At 42.5% G+C, this 16,328-nt stretch overlaps 2 protein-coding genes across 2 annotated transcripts in view; one reads left to right on the forward strand and one right to left on the reverse strand.

Moving 5' to 3' along the window:
* PGM2L1 (phosphoglucomutase 2 like 1) overlaps nt 1-16,328 on the forward strand; it is a 102,367-nt gene that overhangs the window by 9,652 nt on the left and 76,387 nt on the right. The gene's annotated exons all lie outside the window — the stretch shown is intronic.
* On the reverse strand, nt 9,689-11,219 carry LOC113913784 (H/ACA ribonucleoprotein complex subunit 3-like). The gene has a single exon (XM_035722661.1). It carries the CDS (start codon nt 10,087-10,089, stop codon nt 9,895-9,897), a length of 195 nt encoding a protein of 64 aa, XP_035578554.1. The 5' UTR covers nt 10,090-11,219; the 3' UTR covers nt 9,689-9,894.

A 16,328-nucleotide genomic window follows, 5' to 3' on the forward strand; every position in this document is an offset into this window, starting at 1 on the left:
CATGACCTGAGCTGAAGGCAGATGCTTAACGACTGAGCCACCAAGGCACCCCAGGATAGGATTATTTAAATAACTTCTGAAAAGAGCTCTGTGGGACAGCTACAGGCTTACAGTTCTGCTCTTGGTTCATTCGTTCAACAAATATTTATTAAGTACCTAGATGTAGACAACGTGTTTGGTACTAAGAACACAGCAGCAAATACGGTAGGCATAGTCCCTGCCTTCGTGGGGGCAAGGATTAGCTCACCCACTTCAGTTTTTCTACCTATAAAAATGTTCTATTTCTGACTCTGAAAAACAAACTGAGGGTTCTAGAGGGGAGGGGGGTGGGGGGATGGGTTAGCCTGGTGATGGGTATTAACGAGGGCACGTTCTGCGTGGAGCACTGGGTGTTACGCACAAACAATGAATCAAGGAACACTACATCAAAAACTAATGATGTAATGTATGGTGATTAACATAACAATAAAAAAATTAAAAAAACCATTCTATTTCTATGAAGCTTTACATTGACCCCATCTATGCCCCTCCTCCACATAAACTGAGGCTTCTTTCACTCATACTGCCCTGTTTATGATTCTATAATTTTTACCACATTGTACTCTCTTGGCATGTCTTTTCCTCTCCTAGAAACAATGCAAAGGCACAGGCAGGGACCATGCCTAATGTATCTCTATGCCTCCATCAAGTAGGAAAAAGCTTGGCACAAAGTAGATGCTCAATAAATTGGAGAACAAATCAACATTATGATGAGTATTGTGCTACATAATCTCTCACATGTGTATGGTGCTTCCAATCTTTCAAACTCTTTCTGTCTCCATTTGGTTTAGAGAGTTTGGTCCAGTGGATTCAATTAAAAGTGAATATGAGAGGGGCGCCTGGGTGGCTCAGTTGGTTAAGCATCTGCCTTCAGCTCAGGTCATGATCCCGGGGTCCTGGGATCAAGCCCCGCATCAGGCTCCCTGCTCCGCAGGAAGCCTGCTTCTCCCTCTCCCTCTGCCTGCCTCTCTGCCTACTTGTGCTCTCTCTCTCTCTATCTCTCTGTCAAATAAATAAATAAAATCTTTTTTAAAAAAAGTGAATGTGAGAGCACTTTGTAAAATTTAAATGGTGAAGCATTGTTATTGAACTCTCTTCCAGGCCCTGAGGCCACAATAATTTAGGGGACATCCTTAAGGTCATGCAGCAGGAGTCTGTGCTACAATCTAGGACTCTTGACTTTTGTTTCTGGGCTATTCTGCCCCGTGTCAAAGGAAAACTGACAAAAGAGAGGAACAAAGTGCTCAGGGAGCCCATGAATGTGAATGCAAACTCCCAGGAGTGGATACGGCGGGGCAGCGGTGCTCTGCCCAGATCTTTCACATCACCCAGCTACTGGGAAGAGAGGCTGACAGCAACCAGCTGCGTCCCTCATTGTATGCTGCCCTGGGTCACAGGTAACTGTTTCACCCAAGACTAGGACCCCTCCTGGAGGGGACTCACAACCAATGGCAGACTGATGCAGGGATACAAAGGTCTGGTTCCATGGTGTCAATTTGGGACAACTCAGGTGCCATGTCAACTCCAGAACTCCCCGTTACGATCAGCTGAGGCTTCAGCTGCAACCACATTGTGAGTGAGCTTCTCCCTCTGTCCATTCTTGCTTCCTCACTTCCTTACTGGGGTACTCCCCTCAAAACCCACATGCCACTCTCCATGTCGGTCTGTTTCCAAAGGAACCAATCTTTCCCTCAAGATCTGTGCCCTAGCTCTGAGCCAGTAATGATAGAGGAATGGGAAGACAGAATATAGATGGAGGCAGTTAGTGGTTCTAACAAAACCAAAGAGAAGACAAGACAGTGATGGAGACTGACAGTTCACTGAATAAGAACTAGAGAGCTAGAGAAAACAGCGTTATGTTCATTGAATACGAACTAGCCACTAGAGGGCCCAGCACGACAGGTCTATAGCTCTGTTGCTACGTTAGAGCAAAATTCTTATTTTGCTCTTCACTTGGCAGACACCTAGCATAACTATGTGCACTAGGGGATAACGTTGTTTTCCCAATGACCCAGCACTTCCTGCCCTTTCACCTGTTTCATGGACATCAGTGTCCTAACCTGTTGCAATACCCTATTACCAAGCCGTCTGTGCCATTACATAGAGAGGTACTCCTACAAATCAAGGTTTCCAAAGCTGGTGTTTTCTCCACCCACTGCTCATTGTTCCCAAGGGGTTCGGAAGATCTGAAATGTGGAACTCCAAACAGTTGGTTGTGAAAATTCTCACCCAGAAATAGGGAGAATCAGCAACATAATCTGTCTAGTGCTATCCTTTCCCCAAACCCCTCTACTTCCCCAGTTTGCAGTAAAGGTAAGACATGCAGGCTTCGATGTGAAATATAGTGGCCAAGGGAGAAACAGATTACAGGAGTCTTCACAGAAGATGAAAAAGTTTGAGAACATGGTATAATTGAATGAATTAATCAATCTTTTTTTCTGCTGTGGGCTTAGTAAAAAGACATAGGAAAATTTTTTCTGTACCCTTTTTGGAAGGACGGTTAGTCCTTTGTAGGTTGGGAGGCTTTCTTTACCTCAGGGGAACACATTTAGAGGTCCCTGTTTCCAACCTATACATTCTTGAAGGGAATGTTTGGGAGGGGGAAGCAAAGCCAGGAGGATGGAGGGGTGATGGGGACCCACACTTGGCTCTCTCCCAGTATCTCTGGCAGTGACGACTACAAGGACACCTAGGGAATGAACACAAGCCATGGCTTTGGGAGCCATGCAGGAGCTCTTAGCGGCCAGGCATAGAATAGGAGTAGAGGCCTTGAGCAACTGGGCCAGATACATCTGACTGCAACACACCTGCTTGAACAATGAGCTACGACTACAGCGGGTTCAAGACACTTGCCCAGGTTTCCCAAGTTGGGTGAGCCCTGAGGTTTTTGCATCCCCACAAAAGCTCTGAAATTTTATGTCCCACCAACCTGGTAGGTGAGAGTGAACCTAAATTTAATTTGGTTTGAATTAGAGAAATTAAAACTTGATTTGATTTAAAAAAAGTAAAGAAATCTAATGTTCTTACATTTGTTATTGAACAAATCAAATGAGTTCTAATAGCTGGTGTTCTGATAGCAAGTCTAGTGTGGTTAATAAAAAGATAGTAATAATCTTTTGAGAGATTACCATGTGTTAAGCAATGCATTATTTCATTGGATCCTCACAATAACTTATGAGGTGGGCTGAGACAGAGAAGTACAGCCCTAGGTCACATGGCTAGTAAATGGCAGAACCAGGTTTGTTGGACTCCATGTCTGTGCAACTTCTACAGCCACTCATTCCCTGCCACCTAGCCATGTGTTCACTGACATCTGGTTCATCACTCCCTAATTCAGTTAGCCAGACAGTCACTCAGACAACAAATGGTATTAATGCAGTTCTTCTGTTACTGGAAGAGTGAGATAGATCTACTAGTAGTTGGAAGAACAAAAGAATCTTAGAATTACAGAATGTTTGCGCTGGCAGCTGGTCTAGTGGGAAAAGCAAGAGCTTTAGAGTCCAGTGGACTAGCTTGGAATCCTGGCTCTGCTATTCACTCCCCATGTGAACCTGAGTAATTTATTTGACCTCTTTCAACCTCAGCTTCCATATCTGTGTATCACAAATAATAATACACACACATTCTCGATAGACTGATGTGAAGATGAGAGATAATATTAGAGATAATCTCTCTCTTTCTCTCTCTAAACACACATACACACACTCACAGGATCAGCTACATAATTTATGGGGCCTAGTGCAGAATGAAAATGCAGAGCTCCTTTTTTAAACATTATGAAGAATTTCAAGATGGTGATAGCAGATGGTGACGGCTGATTAAACCAAGCATGGGGCCCTTCTAAGGTCAGGACCCTGATGGCATGCCAGTGCATGGCACAGAGTCAGTGTGCCATAAATGATAGTCCTTTGTTTCTCTCTAGATCATTGATTTCAAATCTCTCCTTTTGCAGAGGAGGAAACTGAAGTCCAAAGATGATGAAAAATGCAAGTTAGTGGCAGAGCCAGGACCACAACCCAGACCTCCTCTGTTACCAGTCAGTAGTCTTTACCTCAGCATTTCCCAAGTGTGTTCTGTACAGTAATAGATATTCCATGGATAAATTTCTATCAGGAAGCAAGTTTGCAAAACATTGGCTTAAGGTTAAATAGACATCTTTTGCAGAGCTCGTCAGAGACTTTTCTATGAGCAACATCCGTCTCCAAGACAAGGATATAATATGGAACATTCCCCCAAAGTATTGATATGGAATCCCTTCTCAAGAGCATGTTAGAACTCTTTTGGAAATGCTGTTTAACACAGTACTGCAGAGCAGTGGAAGTTTCCATGGATTTTGATCTGTGGGGTGTGGTCGTTCCTATTCTAAATTAGAAACAAATATATTCCTTCCATTAGGTCTTTCTGTCAGCATCTCTGCCCCGGCTGATTTGTGAGCCTGAGGATATAAAAATAATGAAAACCACACACTCCAGGAAGAGCATACTTGTTTAGTGTCACCCAGTTGCTTTCAAAAGGCACAACCACTCTGCCCCTCTCCCAGGAGCAGGAACATACAGACAAAACATACACCATGACCCCAAAATTCTTTCCATTCTGAGTAATCTGCTCATAGCCACCACATTATAAAAGTAACAGCTAACGGCCCATATGACTATACACAAGAAGCCAGGAAGTCATCTTAGCTCCTCCAGCTATTAGCCATTTGACCTAGATGGTTAATTCATCCACTCATCCTCTTACTTTTATTGAAAACCTTCTTGCATCAAATCAATTTCTCCCTTCTTTGACCTACCACACATTTATATTTTGTCTGTAGCATTCTCTCCCCCTCCCCAGGCCTTTGAGAATTTCTCTGAAACAGTTTGAGAATTAGTAGACTAGATGATCTCTATAGTTCCTTTCAGCTCTGTTACTCTGTGATTCAAATTTGTGTATAGTTTTGCAAGCTCTTGCCTCTACCTCTTGACAAAGTTATCCTAGCTCCTTGAGAAATGTTCCTTTTAATTTCTGGAAGACCCAGACAGTGATTCTCACATGCTGTGTTGATGAGATGCCAGGTGACGTTGACTCTTCAGGAGTCCACAGTACAGAGAGCCCATTATACGGATTGTGCAGAGGAAAGACTACCTTTCTCCCCTGATCATGCTATACTTTGTCACATGGGCTTTCAATAAGTATTATTTATGCCCTTTGACTCGGAGTTTTTAGTAAAGCAGCTTTTCTATATTTTCTATATTTCTGATTCCTCCTCACCCCCATTCCCCTCCAGAAATTACTTAGCATGTGCCAACGGTGGGGGTAGAGGTAGGGCTGCATCGAGGCCAGGAAACCAGTCTATGATATGTTGAACTTAGACTCACTCCTCTTTGATTTTGAAGTCTATTCTGGACCCACATTGCCTATCTTCTCACTTTCCTTAGGATAAGTTCCCTCCCAGGAGAGACCTAAAGCCCTCGTGAAAAATAGACTTATGGTAAGTTGGACCAACTAGCAGATCCCCAGCTGAGCAGGGAGCCCAACGTGGGGCTCAGGTCAGGACCCTGGGACCATGACCTGGGCCAAAGGCAGACGCTCAATTGACTGAGCTACCCAGGTGCCCCTCCAACAGGCATGTTTTAATAGCGTCTATTGTATATTAATACTGTGTCAAGCTTAGTACAAAAGAGAAAAATCCTTAGGGAGCTCAAGGCAGGTTAGCAATAAAATATCCCTCACCCTTGGGTGGCTCAGAGGAGACTTGAAGACTTTTCTCATGCTAATCACTGGATTCTCCAAGGACAAAGGAGAACTGGCCTTGGAAGTTACCAGAGAGACCTTGAAACTGATCTGGTAGCCTATCGGGTGGCACAAGGGCATGCTCCACCCCCAGGAGCCTGCCAGCCAAGATTCAGGATTCACCGAGAGGCAGGCCCAACACCTGTTGGGGCTCCTGGATCAGACTCAAAATTTGAGAGACAAGGGAGGGAACAGGAAGGACCTGGGAAAAAGGGATTTATAGCTAGAAAGATAAGACATTGGGCTTTTCAGAACCATGCCAAAATTCATCCCAACCTAATCACCTGGCAAGAGAGATAGTGTCAGTGGTGGAAAGAACACCAGGCCTGACATCTAACCTCTGTCTCTAACTCCCTGGTTGACCTTTGTCATTCAAAGCCCCCCTGGGCCTGTGCTCCTTAGCTGTGATCTGTAGAACTAGGCCAGACATTCTTTAATGTTCTTCCATTTGAACAGTCTAAGATTTTAACAGCTTCCCTACATTAATCTTGGAAGAGTTTGCAGAGAGGCATGAAAGGGAGGGGGTGTAGAATGAAAAGAATTTCCAGTAAACCCAGGAATAATATAATATAATATAATATATAATATACATAAAATTACAACATAACATAACACAATATAACAAGCATTATGATAAGCAGTAGAGTGTAGGAATGGGGACTAGTAACATCTCAAAAGTGGAGATAAATTCATGGTCAAGACATCCAGGGCATCGAAATGTGACTCTGGTCTATCTTTATATAGAGGTGCAGATGATCTGGGAAGGAAAATAGCTCCCCTGTCAGCTGGTTCTAAAATATCTAATATTCATATACATTCCAGCAACACATGAACTCCCAATATTACCAAAGCCAGTAAGATGGAGCTGTCCGTGTCTTTTACTGAACCCTTCCGTTTTCTCTTACAAAACCAAGCCATTTCTACTCTCTTTTAAGTCTGCATTTGCTGTTTATGTTCACTTAGATAAGAATGCTGGGGCGGGGGCGGGGGGGTGGAGCATACCATGGGATTTCTTTCAGGTCTGATATTTTAGGATTCTCAGAGCAACAGGGTTCCATGCTCCCTTCTCATTATTTCTCCTATTGAGCTAAGCACCACAGTTAAAAATCAAAAACAAAAAATTGCAGTCCAGGGGATGGCATAATTAGCAGCCAGTCAGGAGAAGGCTCCATAATCCCCAAGCCTTCAGATACTGTACCCTCCAGGCTAGCCCCTCCCAGAGAGGATCAGGTTTTCTCTTGGGGTTTCTTCCTTTTCGAATTAAGCACCACTGAGGGCTACGGTCCAGAAACACAAACTCTTAACCTAGTCTCTGGAAGACAAACAGGTCTGGGGAGATTGTATGACCTGCAGGGAGAGAATGCTCTGGGTTCCCTGGGAGAGCAGGCTAAAGCGAAGGGAAAGGGTGCAGTGTCTATGAGGACACAAGAGCAGCCACAGGAGGGCCGTGCAGCCTAAATAAACAACGGCCTGTTTAGCAGCAGACCCAATTCCAGGACATGCCACCGGCCTACAGGTAGGGAGTCTGCTAACTCACTTTTGCCCTTTAGATTCCAGCTTAAACATTATTTCCTCTGGGAAGCAGGGTGCCACACACAGCTGTGAAGGTTGCATACTGCACATAACTAGGGTGTGCCAATTGCAGCATAGATATTACAGATTTATATATTTTTATTACAATTTTCTGGCAGTTGGCAGTTAAGTATTTTGAGGAAAGGGCACCTTTTTTCCTGATTCACAGACAGGTACCATATAGGCCGGCAGTGACGCTGCTGTGCAGCTTTTCCTAACTCAGATCAGATTTAGTACCACTCTCCCCTCCTTCAGAAGGTCACTATACTCCCCCTGTGTTTGCATTTACCACACTTTATTCTAATTGCCTGTTTATTGGTCTGTTTTCACACTGTTTTGTCAGCTTCATGACAGCAGAGACTGTGTCTTGTTCCACACTGTACCTTAGGCCCGAGAATGGTGCTTGGCTCTAGCATCATTTTATTTATTTATTGGTATTTATTGAACATCCTGGATTCAAGACCTTGCTCTACCTCTTACATACTATGTGACTTTCAGCAGGTCATTTCACCCTGGTATCCTTGATATAAGACATCATGTCTACCATAAAGGATCATTGTAAGAAGCAATTGTTTTTTTAAGAGAGAGAGCACGTGCATACAAGTGTGCGTGGGGGCAGGCAGAAGGAGAGGGAGAGGGAGAATCTTAAGCAGGCTCCATGCCCAGCATGGAGCCTGATGTGGGGCTCAATCTGATGACCCTGAGATCATGACCTGAGCTGAAATCAAGAGTCGGATGCTTAATTGACTGAGCCACCCAGGTGCCCCATGAGAAGCAATTTAAAAGTACCACTTAGTAAACTGTAAAAATACTAAGCAGGAGAAGTAAGGGGCTGGTTCAGGAGAGCTGGACCTATGAGGGGCCCAGGACCAGGAGTAGCCTTATCTCTGAACACAGTATGGAGTCACTGCCAACAGAAAACAAAGATTTCTGGGTCAAGCAATACTTTTTCATTGTGCAGCAAAGGCCATGGCTACCACTAGCTTCTGACTCCATCTCAGTTTTGCTATCTGAGAAGGACTGAACCCCTTCTCTTAATCCCAATTTGCAAAATCTCCCTTTGCCCTGGTTTGAGTGACACATTACTTCTGTGCCAAGGGTGAGGAATACTATGATTTCTAGCCCCTGTGGGAACCACATGATTAGAGTGGGGGAATCAGGGTTCAAAGAGAAGGGAGGTTACTGTCCCAAGATGAAAAGATGGGGTGTCAGCCACCCAGAACAATAGATGTCCACTACAGTTTTCTAAAGATCATTCCCACACTGAGACCTGAAATGTGAACATTTGCATTCACTAGGCTTTGGTTTGGGTTCTGCTCCTCTAGGCTCATTTTTTCATATACCTTCTCTGAGTTCCTTGTAACAGCAGAAGGGTGACAAGAGCAGGGAGAGAGACAGGCAACAAAGTAAAAATCACAGTCCACTTTCCTCTACAAACATTCAACGAATAATCAGAGGAGCGACCTATAAGTCTAGAAAGCTTAGTTCCCTTTACAGAACTGGTAATCCTGACTTCACCTGCTCAACATCAGATCTGAAAATCTTCTGTGCTTTGGCCAGGTTGGGGCTCAAATGACAATGTTACCGAATTGGAATACTATTCAGCTAGTCCGACCACTTTCACTTTCTGTTCTGTAGCATTCCTTTCTGGTCTCCTTTCAAATACAGTTGACCCTTGAACAACACAGGGGTTAGGGGCATGGACACCCTACCCAGTCAAAAATCTGAGTTATAACTTTGATTTCCCCAAAACCTAACTACTAAAAGCCTATTGTTGACCAGAAGCCTTACTGATAACATAAACAGTCAATTAACACATTGTTAGTACATTATATGTATTATATACTGTATTCTTACAATGAAGTAAGCTACAAAAAAGAAAAAATGTTATTAAGAAAATTGTAAGGAAGAAAAAATACATTTATAGTACTGTACTGTATTTACTGAAGAAAATCTGCATATAAGTTGGACCCGTGCTTGTTCATACCCGTGTTGTTCGAGGCAACTGTAGTCTAACACATACAGGTTGGAGATGGAGAAATCAGTCTAAGAGAGGGACTATTTCTAACTAACACCATATACTGAAAGGCAGTTAATGGTCAAACCAAGATCAGACTTCATGTCATCTGACACTTGTTTTTCCCATTAATACCACTCTTTGTTTATCTGAACATTTACAACCTGAAATATGAGCTATCCTTTAATCTCACCCTTTTTCCATTCTTTTGTCTCTCTGGGTCACCTATTCAAATGCTTTCTCTAGGTCAGTTTTATTTATTTTTTTTATTTTTTATTTTTTTAGCTTTTCAAATCATTTTAATAACCTAGCAGTGATTCAAAATATGGAAAGAAGATTCAAAAGAAGGATGCTACCATCATGGATTTACACAAGCATGATCAAGGGCAACGATGAAACCGGATTCCAAAGAGCAAGGGTGCTGAGAAGGCTTCAATGCTCACAGTTTGAAGAGCTTGGTTTCGGAAAGTCTCTGAGGGGTTAGGGGACCCTCAGAGGACAGGGCGCGGTTGCTGGGTCATGAGCACCTTGAAGTGTTTCTTGACAGTGATTCGGTGTCTAGAGTATTTGTCATCTGGGGAGAACCGAGCAGGATGCACCGAGCAGGTCTGTTGTCCCATAGGGTCAAGCTTCTTCAGCGTATAGACTCGGTCTCCCTGCTCGTTGAGGTAATACCGGAGAAACATGACCACACTGAAGCCAGAAATTCTAATTTCTAGGTCAGTTTTATTATATCACTGTTCAGTCACCTCTAGGTCCCAGTCAACTGCCGGCGTCCTATCCTTAGCTGTCAGGAATAAAATTCTAATACCAGAAGGAACGCTTCACCTCTCCCAACTATGCAGCATTCCCTACACTACTCCTCAAGGTGAACACACCATTTAAACAAACTAGACCTGTGGCCAATTTTCAGGCATCATCTTGGCTAACTTGTACTTATCTCTCAGCTATCCATTTAGGTTACTTTATTTCAGGAAGTGAAATATATTTTATTTGGTCTTTCTCCTCAGTCTGGGTCAGAAGTAGCTCCTACAAGCACCCACTGCATCCCAAACTTTCCCCAACAAAATATTCATCCCCCTAGACAGTAACTGCCTCCTTATTTTGTCTCAAATTCCCCATTCCACTGTAATTTCAGCGAGAGCAAAAACCATTCTGGTTTCTCTGTACTATTATTTTCCCCAGGGCCCAGCAAAAAGCCTAGCACATGGCAAATGCTGCATAAATGTTTACTGAATGAATGACTAGAACTCTGACTCCATGATTCCTAATTTTTTGCATAGTAGTGACCGGCTAGACAAAAAGTTGTGAATACTTTATAGTTGAACATATTATGTATATGTTAAAGACATGTTAAAAGAAGTCCTTATACCAGCTATCATTATAATGAAAAATTTCTCTGCTCCTAACATGGAGATGCAAAAAAAACAATAAATAAATAAATCAGCAGTCCATCCACAAAAGTTTCCAAGATTCTTAAATGTTTAGAAGGGTCCTGCTATTGCCACAGGCAAGCATTATCACCAGAGTCAAATACTGCCTTTTTGACATTACCGTCACCTCAAAGGCAGGCTGGACTCTCTGCCTCCGGTGTCTTCCTTAGTCTACTTGGTGTCCAGATATTGAGTTCTCACTGTGAGTCAATACGTGTTCAAGTTAATACATGCATTATCTCATTAAATTCTTACAACAACCCTAGGAGGAAGGTTCTATTTTCATTACCTTTTCACAATGGGAATTCCAAGACACAGGGAGGTTCTGTAACTTGCACAAAGCTATTGTGAGGTGGACCTAGGATTCAAACCCAGCTTTTGCTCTTAATCACTATACTATAAGATTTTCTTTCTACTACCTCTTTGACGATAACCTTCTTACTTAGACTGGCCGCCTCCTGCTCTCCAAACACATCTTGGATTTCCCAACTCCATGCATCTAGAATGTCATTCTATTAAAAATTCAAAGGAGCCTTATAGATTATCTTATCAAATACTCCTATGTTATCAATAACAAAGTAGTAATATGTGTCATGGAAAGAATACCAGCACTGGAACAAGAAAAGCCTAAAGTCAAAGCTTGGCTGTTTCAGTTATCTAGGGCTGTGTAACAAATCACTTCATAACACAGCAGTTGGAACAAAAGCAATTTACTACTTCTCATATTTATGTGGGTCAGCTGGTCAGTTCCTCTTCTGGTTTCACCTGAGCTCACTCACAGGACTGCATTCAGCTGGAGAGTCTGTGGGGGCTTAGAAGGCTTGTCATGACCTCACTTACATGTCTGGCTTTGCTTGGGCACCTTCCATGTGGCCTTTCAACCTCCAGATGCATGGTGGTCTTGGTGACAGCTGAAAATAATTTGTGACCATATTTAATCTACCTCACTTCTTAGTTGGTTGACCTTGGGCAATTTACTTTTTCTCTCTGAAATCAGTCTTCTATCTGGGAAACTGTGAAAGTAATCCCAATTGTCTCAGGTTCTCCTAAGTATTAGATGAAATGATATATGCCAAGTATCTAACAAACTCCTTGTCATATGACAACTGTTTATCCAATGTTAGTTTCCCTTGCTCTAAATCATACAGTTACTTGACATATCTAGGGCCTGGAGTGAACCCTTCCTCCCACTCCCCACAATCTCTCTATAGTCTGCTTAAATCCTATAGTTCAATCAAAATGCAATTCTACTCTCATTTTCTTTACAAAAATTTCCAAAATCACTAGCCTTCAGTAACTGTCTATATTAGGAAATTCCAAAGTTCTGTGTATAAATGAACGGTTCTCAGCCTTTTCTTCATATCCCCATAGAAACACTTAGTTATGCATAATTTATCATTTCTGGCTAGCTGGATATAATTCAATCCCTTTTCCCCCAGCTTAAGAAAGCATATGGAAACGTGAATATCTTTATTATCCTTATAATCTGCTCAAATTTATTTTATAAAGGCAAATCATTTACAAAATTTGCTTCATTATCAACAAATTACTTGCAGTTACTGGTCTAAATCACTCATTTGACACTAAGCACATGCTCCTTTGTGTTTAAATCTTTTTAAGGATATATCCTGTCTTCCTAACTAGATTTAAAACACTAATAAAATCAAAGACCTTGATATATATACATACACACTTATAAATATATGCGTAATTATATTTATCTTGTAGTTCTATTGTAGTGTACTAAACATAATAGAAGGGCAATACATATTTCCTATATACTCCCTGTTGAGGTTTATGTCAACAATGAGCATGAAGGGGTTCCTGGGTGACTCAGTCGTTAAGCGTCTGCCTTCAGCTCCGGTCATGATCCCAGAGTCCTGGGATCATGCCCCGCATCGGGCTCCCTGCTCCACGGGAAGCCTGCTTCTCCCTCTTCCACTTCCCCTGCTTGTGTTCCCTCTCTCGCTGTGTCTCTCTCTGTCAAATAAATAAATAAAATCTTTAAAAAAAAAATGAGCATGAAGCAGCTTGGAACAGTGGGAAAGAAAACTGTATAGAAACACAGGCTCCAAGTTTATGTGCTGGCTCTAGGGTTCTGGACCAAGAAGTTACTAATCCCTTAAGCTTCCGTGCTATAATGGGAGAAAACACTGGATGAAGAGAATGGGGGCTCTTGGGTATGCAAAACTCACTATCTTAGACCAGTGGGTCTCAAAGTGTGTTTGGGGGTCACTTTTTATCAAACTGCCCAGACCTGATCCTTCCCTTACTCACTGGTATACCCTGGAATGGGAAGGCAAGAGAGAAATTTGGGAGATGTTCTCCTGGTGAGAACTGCTACAGCATCAGATTTTGAGTTTATTTCAGCGTAGTTAACTCTAATAGTTTTATGCAGTTGCAGGCAGAAAGAATCTTTTTCCATATCTCCATAATTATTCTGCGTACTGAGAGTATTTTTATTAAATTGAACCAAGTTACTGTTTTCTCAAAGTAGATTTCTCATCTCTAGGGGCCTGGAGAGGGAAACATAAATTCATAGGTATCATTCAGTCTACAATCTACTTAAAAAACCAACCTTACCAAATTCCTAACCATATAATCATTTCCTTCAGTGCTTTTCTTTCTTATCACAGTCAACTCAAAAAAGTCCTTACACTGATATGAGTTTGCATAATGCCTGGAAGATAGCACAATGTTCACTGCTTAACTAATCTCCAGCTGCATTGAGAGCTGTTCTCTCTGTGATAATTCACACTAACAGGTTGTTACGGTTATATTTATACCTACCACAGTAGGAGACACCAGAAGGTGCTGAATAAGTGCTTTTGGATTGACTAGAATGACCTGTAAACATCTTGGTTCTTTTCCAGAGCAGTGAAGAAAACCCGATAATTTACTCCAACTCTGGCTCTTAGCAGCTCAGAGAGGTCTCTTATGAAAAAGAAAGAGGGTAAAACCTTAGGGAGGTTGTTAGCAATTTAGCATTTCTAAGCCAGGTGGGAGCGTCGAATTTGCTCACTAAAAAGAGCAACTTGATCTCCAGGGTGTGGCACCAACAAAGCTACTGCTAATAAAGAGCCCTCACATTTCTTTAGCCCTTTATAGGTTACAAGATGCTTTCATATCTCCCATCTCGCTGGAGCTCCGAGCAACCTTGTCAGGCAGATGTTATTAACCTTCATTTTACAGAAGAAGCTAAGGTATAGGTGGCTTATATGACATGACCAAAGTCACACAACTAGGAAATGGCACAGCCAGAACAAGTACCAAAATACTCCTCGTTGAATTAATCATTAATCATTTTCAAGACGGGAAAGAAACTTAACATAAAATAGTTTAAGCAGGAGGGGCGCCTGGGTGGCTCAGTCATTAAGCGTCTGCCTTCGGCTCAGGTCATGATCTCAGGGTCCTGGGATGGAGTCCCGCGTCGGGCTCCCTGCTCAGCCGGAAGTCTGTTTCTCCCTCTCCCACTCCTCCTGCTTGTGTTCCCTCTCTCGCTGTGTCTCTCTCTGTTAAATAAATAAATAAAATCTTAAAAAAAATAGTTTAAGCAGGAAATAAACTTTTGACTTACATATAGCTAGGAAGGCATAGAAGATATTGTGGTTATCTCCCCAAGATCTGTTCCCTTTTCTCTTGGTATCTCCCCTATTTCCTTCCTCATTATCCAGGCTCCCCCTCCATCCCAACTGTGGCACCATGTGCTTTTGGGGAAACTGACCTACTCCTGATTGGAAGAGAAAGAAAGGTTTGTGCTCAGGTTTACACTTGTCAGCATAATCCTACTTCCTGGCCGTAGTTATTGGTTCAAGGATGGGCATGTGATACTATATGGCCCAATGAGAAGCAAGGAGAGGTTTGTTGAGAGTTTCAGAAAAAGAACTTACTGAATTTTCTGAGAAAGTACCCGGAAGCAACTGCCTCCCACCAGATGTTAGGGGAATGGATACAACTGCCATTTTATAACTATGTAGAAATCCAGACCCTAGAATGAAGCTGACACTGTGTATGGCAAACAGGGTCTAGGATACATTATTCAACTACTAGATCAACTAATTCTGAAGCACAATCTATCTCTGGACTTTGCAGTTTCGTAGGCCATGGGCTACCTTAGTATACTTCGTGGCAAGTAACAGAAAACTCAACTCAAATTGATCTAGACATGAATGGGCTTCCTGTTCCTTGCCCGTTTGCCATGGAGTATACTAAGGTAACTGAAGGAATGGAAGGGGGAGCTTGAGAAACAAGGGCTTTGGAGGCTGGAATTCAGATCTCCATGGCATCAGGACTTTACCTCTTCATCTTGCACTCTCTCTCTCATTCTCTTCTACTGCAGACATGCCTCTTCCACCATGTGGCAAGTAAATGATCATCTGCCACTTCAGTGTATCAACTGGTGTGCTGACAGGAAAGAGGCCTTTCAGATTGAATAATCTGAGGAGAGTCTAATAAAGAGATTATATACAAAAATATGGGAAGGGGGCGCCTGGGTGGCTCAGTCGTTAAGCATCTGCCTTCAGCTCAGGTCATGATCCCAGGGTCCTGGGCTTGAGCCCCACATCAGGCTCTCTGCTCGGCGGGAGGCCTGCTTCTCCCTCTCCCACTCCCCCCTGCTTGTGTTCCCTCTCTCGCTGTCTCTTTTTCTGTCAAATAAATAAATAAAATCTTTTAATTAAAAAAAATATATATGGGTAGAAATACCACAAAGGATAATGTAAGGCCTCAGAGCTAGACACACTTGAGGAGATGTTACCTCTCTGAATGAGGGATGAGGGAGGTAGCAGCTACTGGAATCAGAAACCAAAAGGCCTTTGTGGAGAGAATCACCTGACATCAATTATGTCAAAGGATAAATCAGATTGCCTTCCAACCTCAATCTCTTCCTTCTTTCAGTTACCTGCTTGTGCTTCCCATTGACCAACCAGACTGAAAGCAGAAGAGAAGGAAGCCTGTGGAAGCACTCCACACAGGTCAGCCTTCTGAGGCACAGTGGGCTGGAGAAGGGTGGAGGATAGATTTAGAAGGGCATAAGGAAGACGTCCAGTACAATAAAGTTAGCAACCTCTGCAGAATGACAGCATTTTTTAAAATTAAGTAATCTCTATGCCCAACATGGGGCTCCAACTCACACCTCCAAGGTCAAGAGTTGCATGCTCTACCAACTGAGTCAGCCAGGTGTCCCCAGAGCATTTATTTTTAAGTTATCTGAATGTCAATACCAGTAAAAGGAGTCTGGCCTTATTTGGGGCAGTGGCTGACTTCTTGGGCCAATTGTATAAACATACAAATAATTCCTTACTCTCAACAAATACTCTGTAGAAGAGTGTATCAAGGAGAGTTTTATTACAAAACATAAATATCACCATGAATGAGCAGAATATTTAGATCTTACCGGGTTTTCCACTGACATTTTATTTTATTTTACTTTAATTCAATTAATTAACATACAGTGTATTATTAGTTTCAAAGGCAGAGTTCAGTGATTCATC

The sequence above is a fragment of the Zalophus californianus genome, chromosome 11 (genome assembly GCF_009762305.2).
Source record: "Zalophus californianus isolate mZalCal1 chromosome 11, mZalCal1.pri.v2, whole genome shotgun sequence".
In the NCBI taxonomy this organism is placed as follows: Eukaryota; Metazoa; Chordata; class Mammalia; order Carnivora; family Otariidae; genus Zalophus; species Zalophus californianus.

Excerpts from the sequence above, each read along its gene's own strand:
- LOC113913784 (XM_035722661.1), bottom strand. The coding sequence starts at position 10,089 with ATGTTTCTCCGGTATTACCTCAACGAGCAGGGAGACCGAGTCTATACG.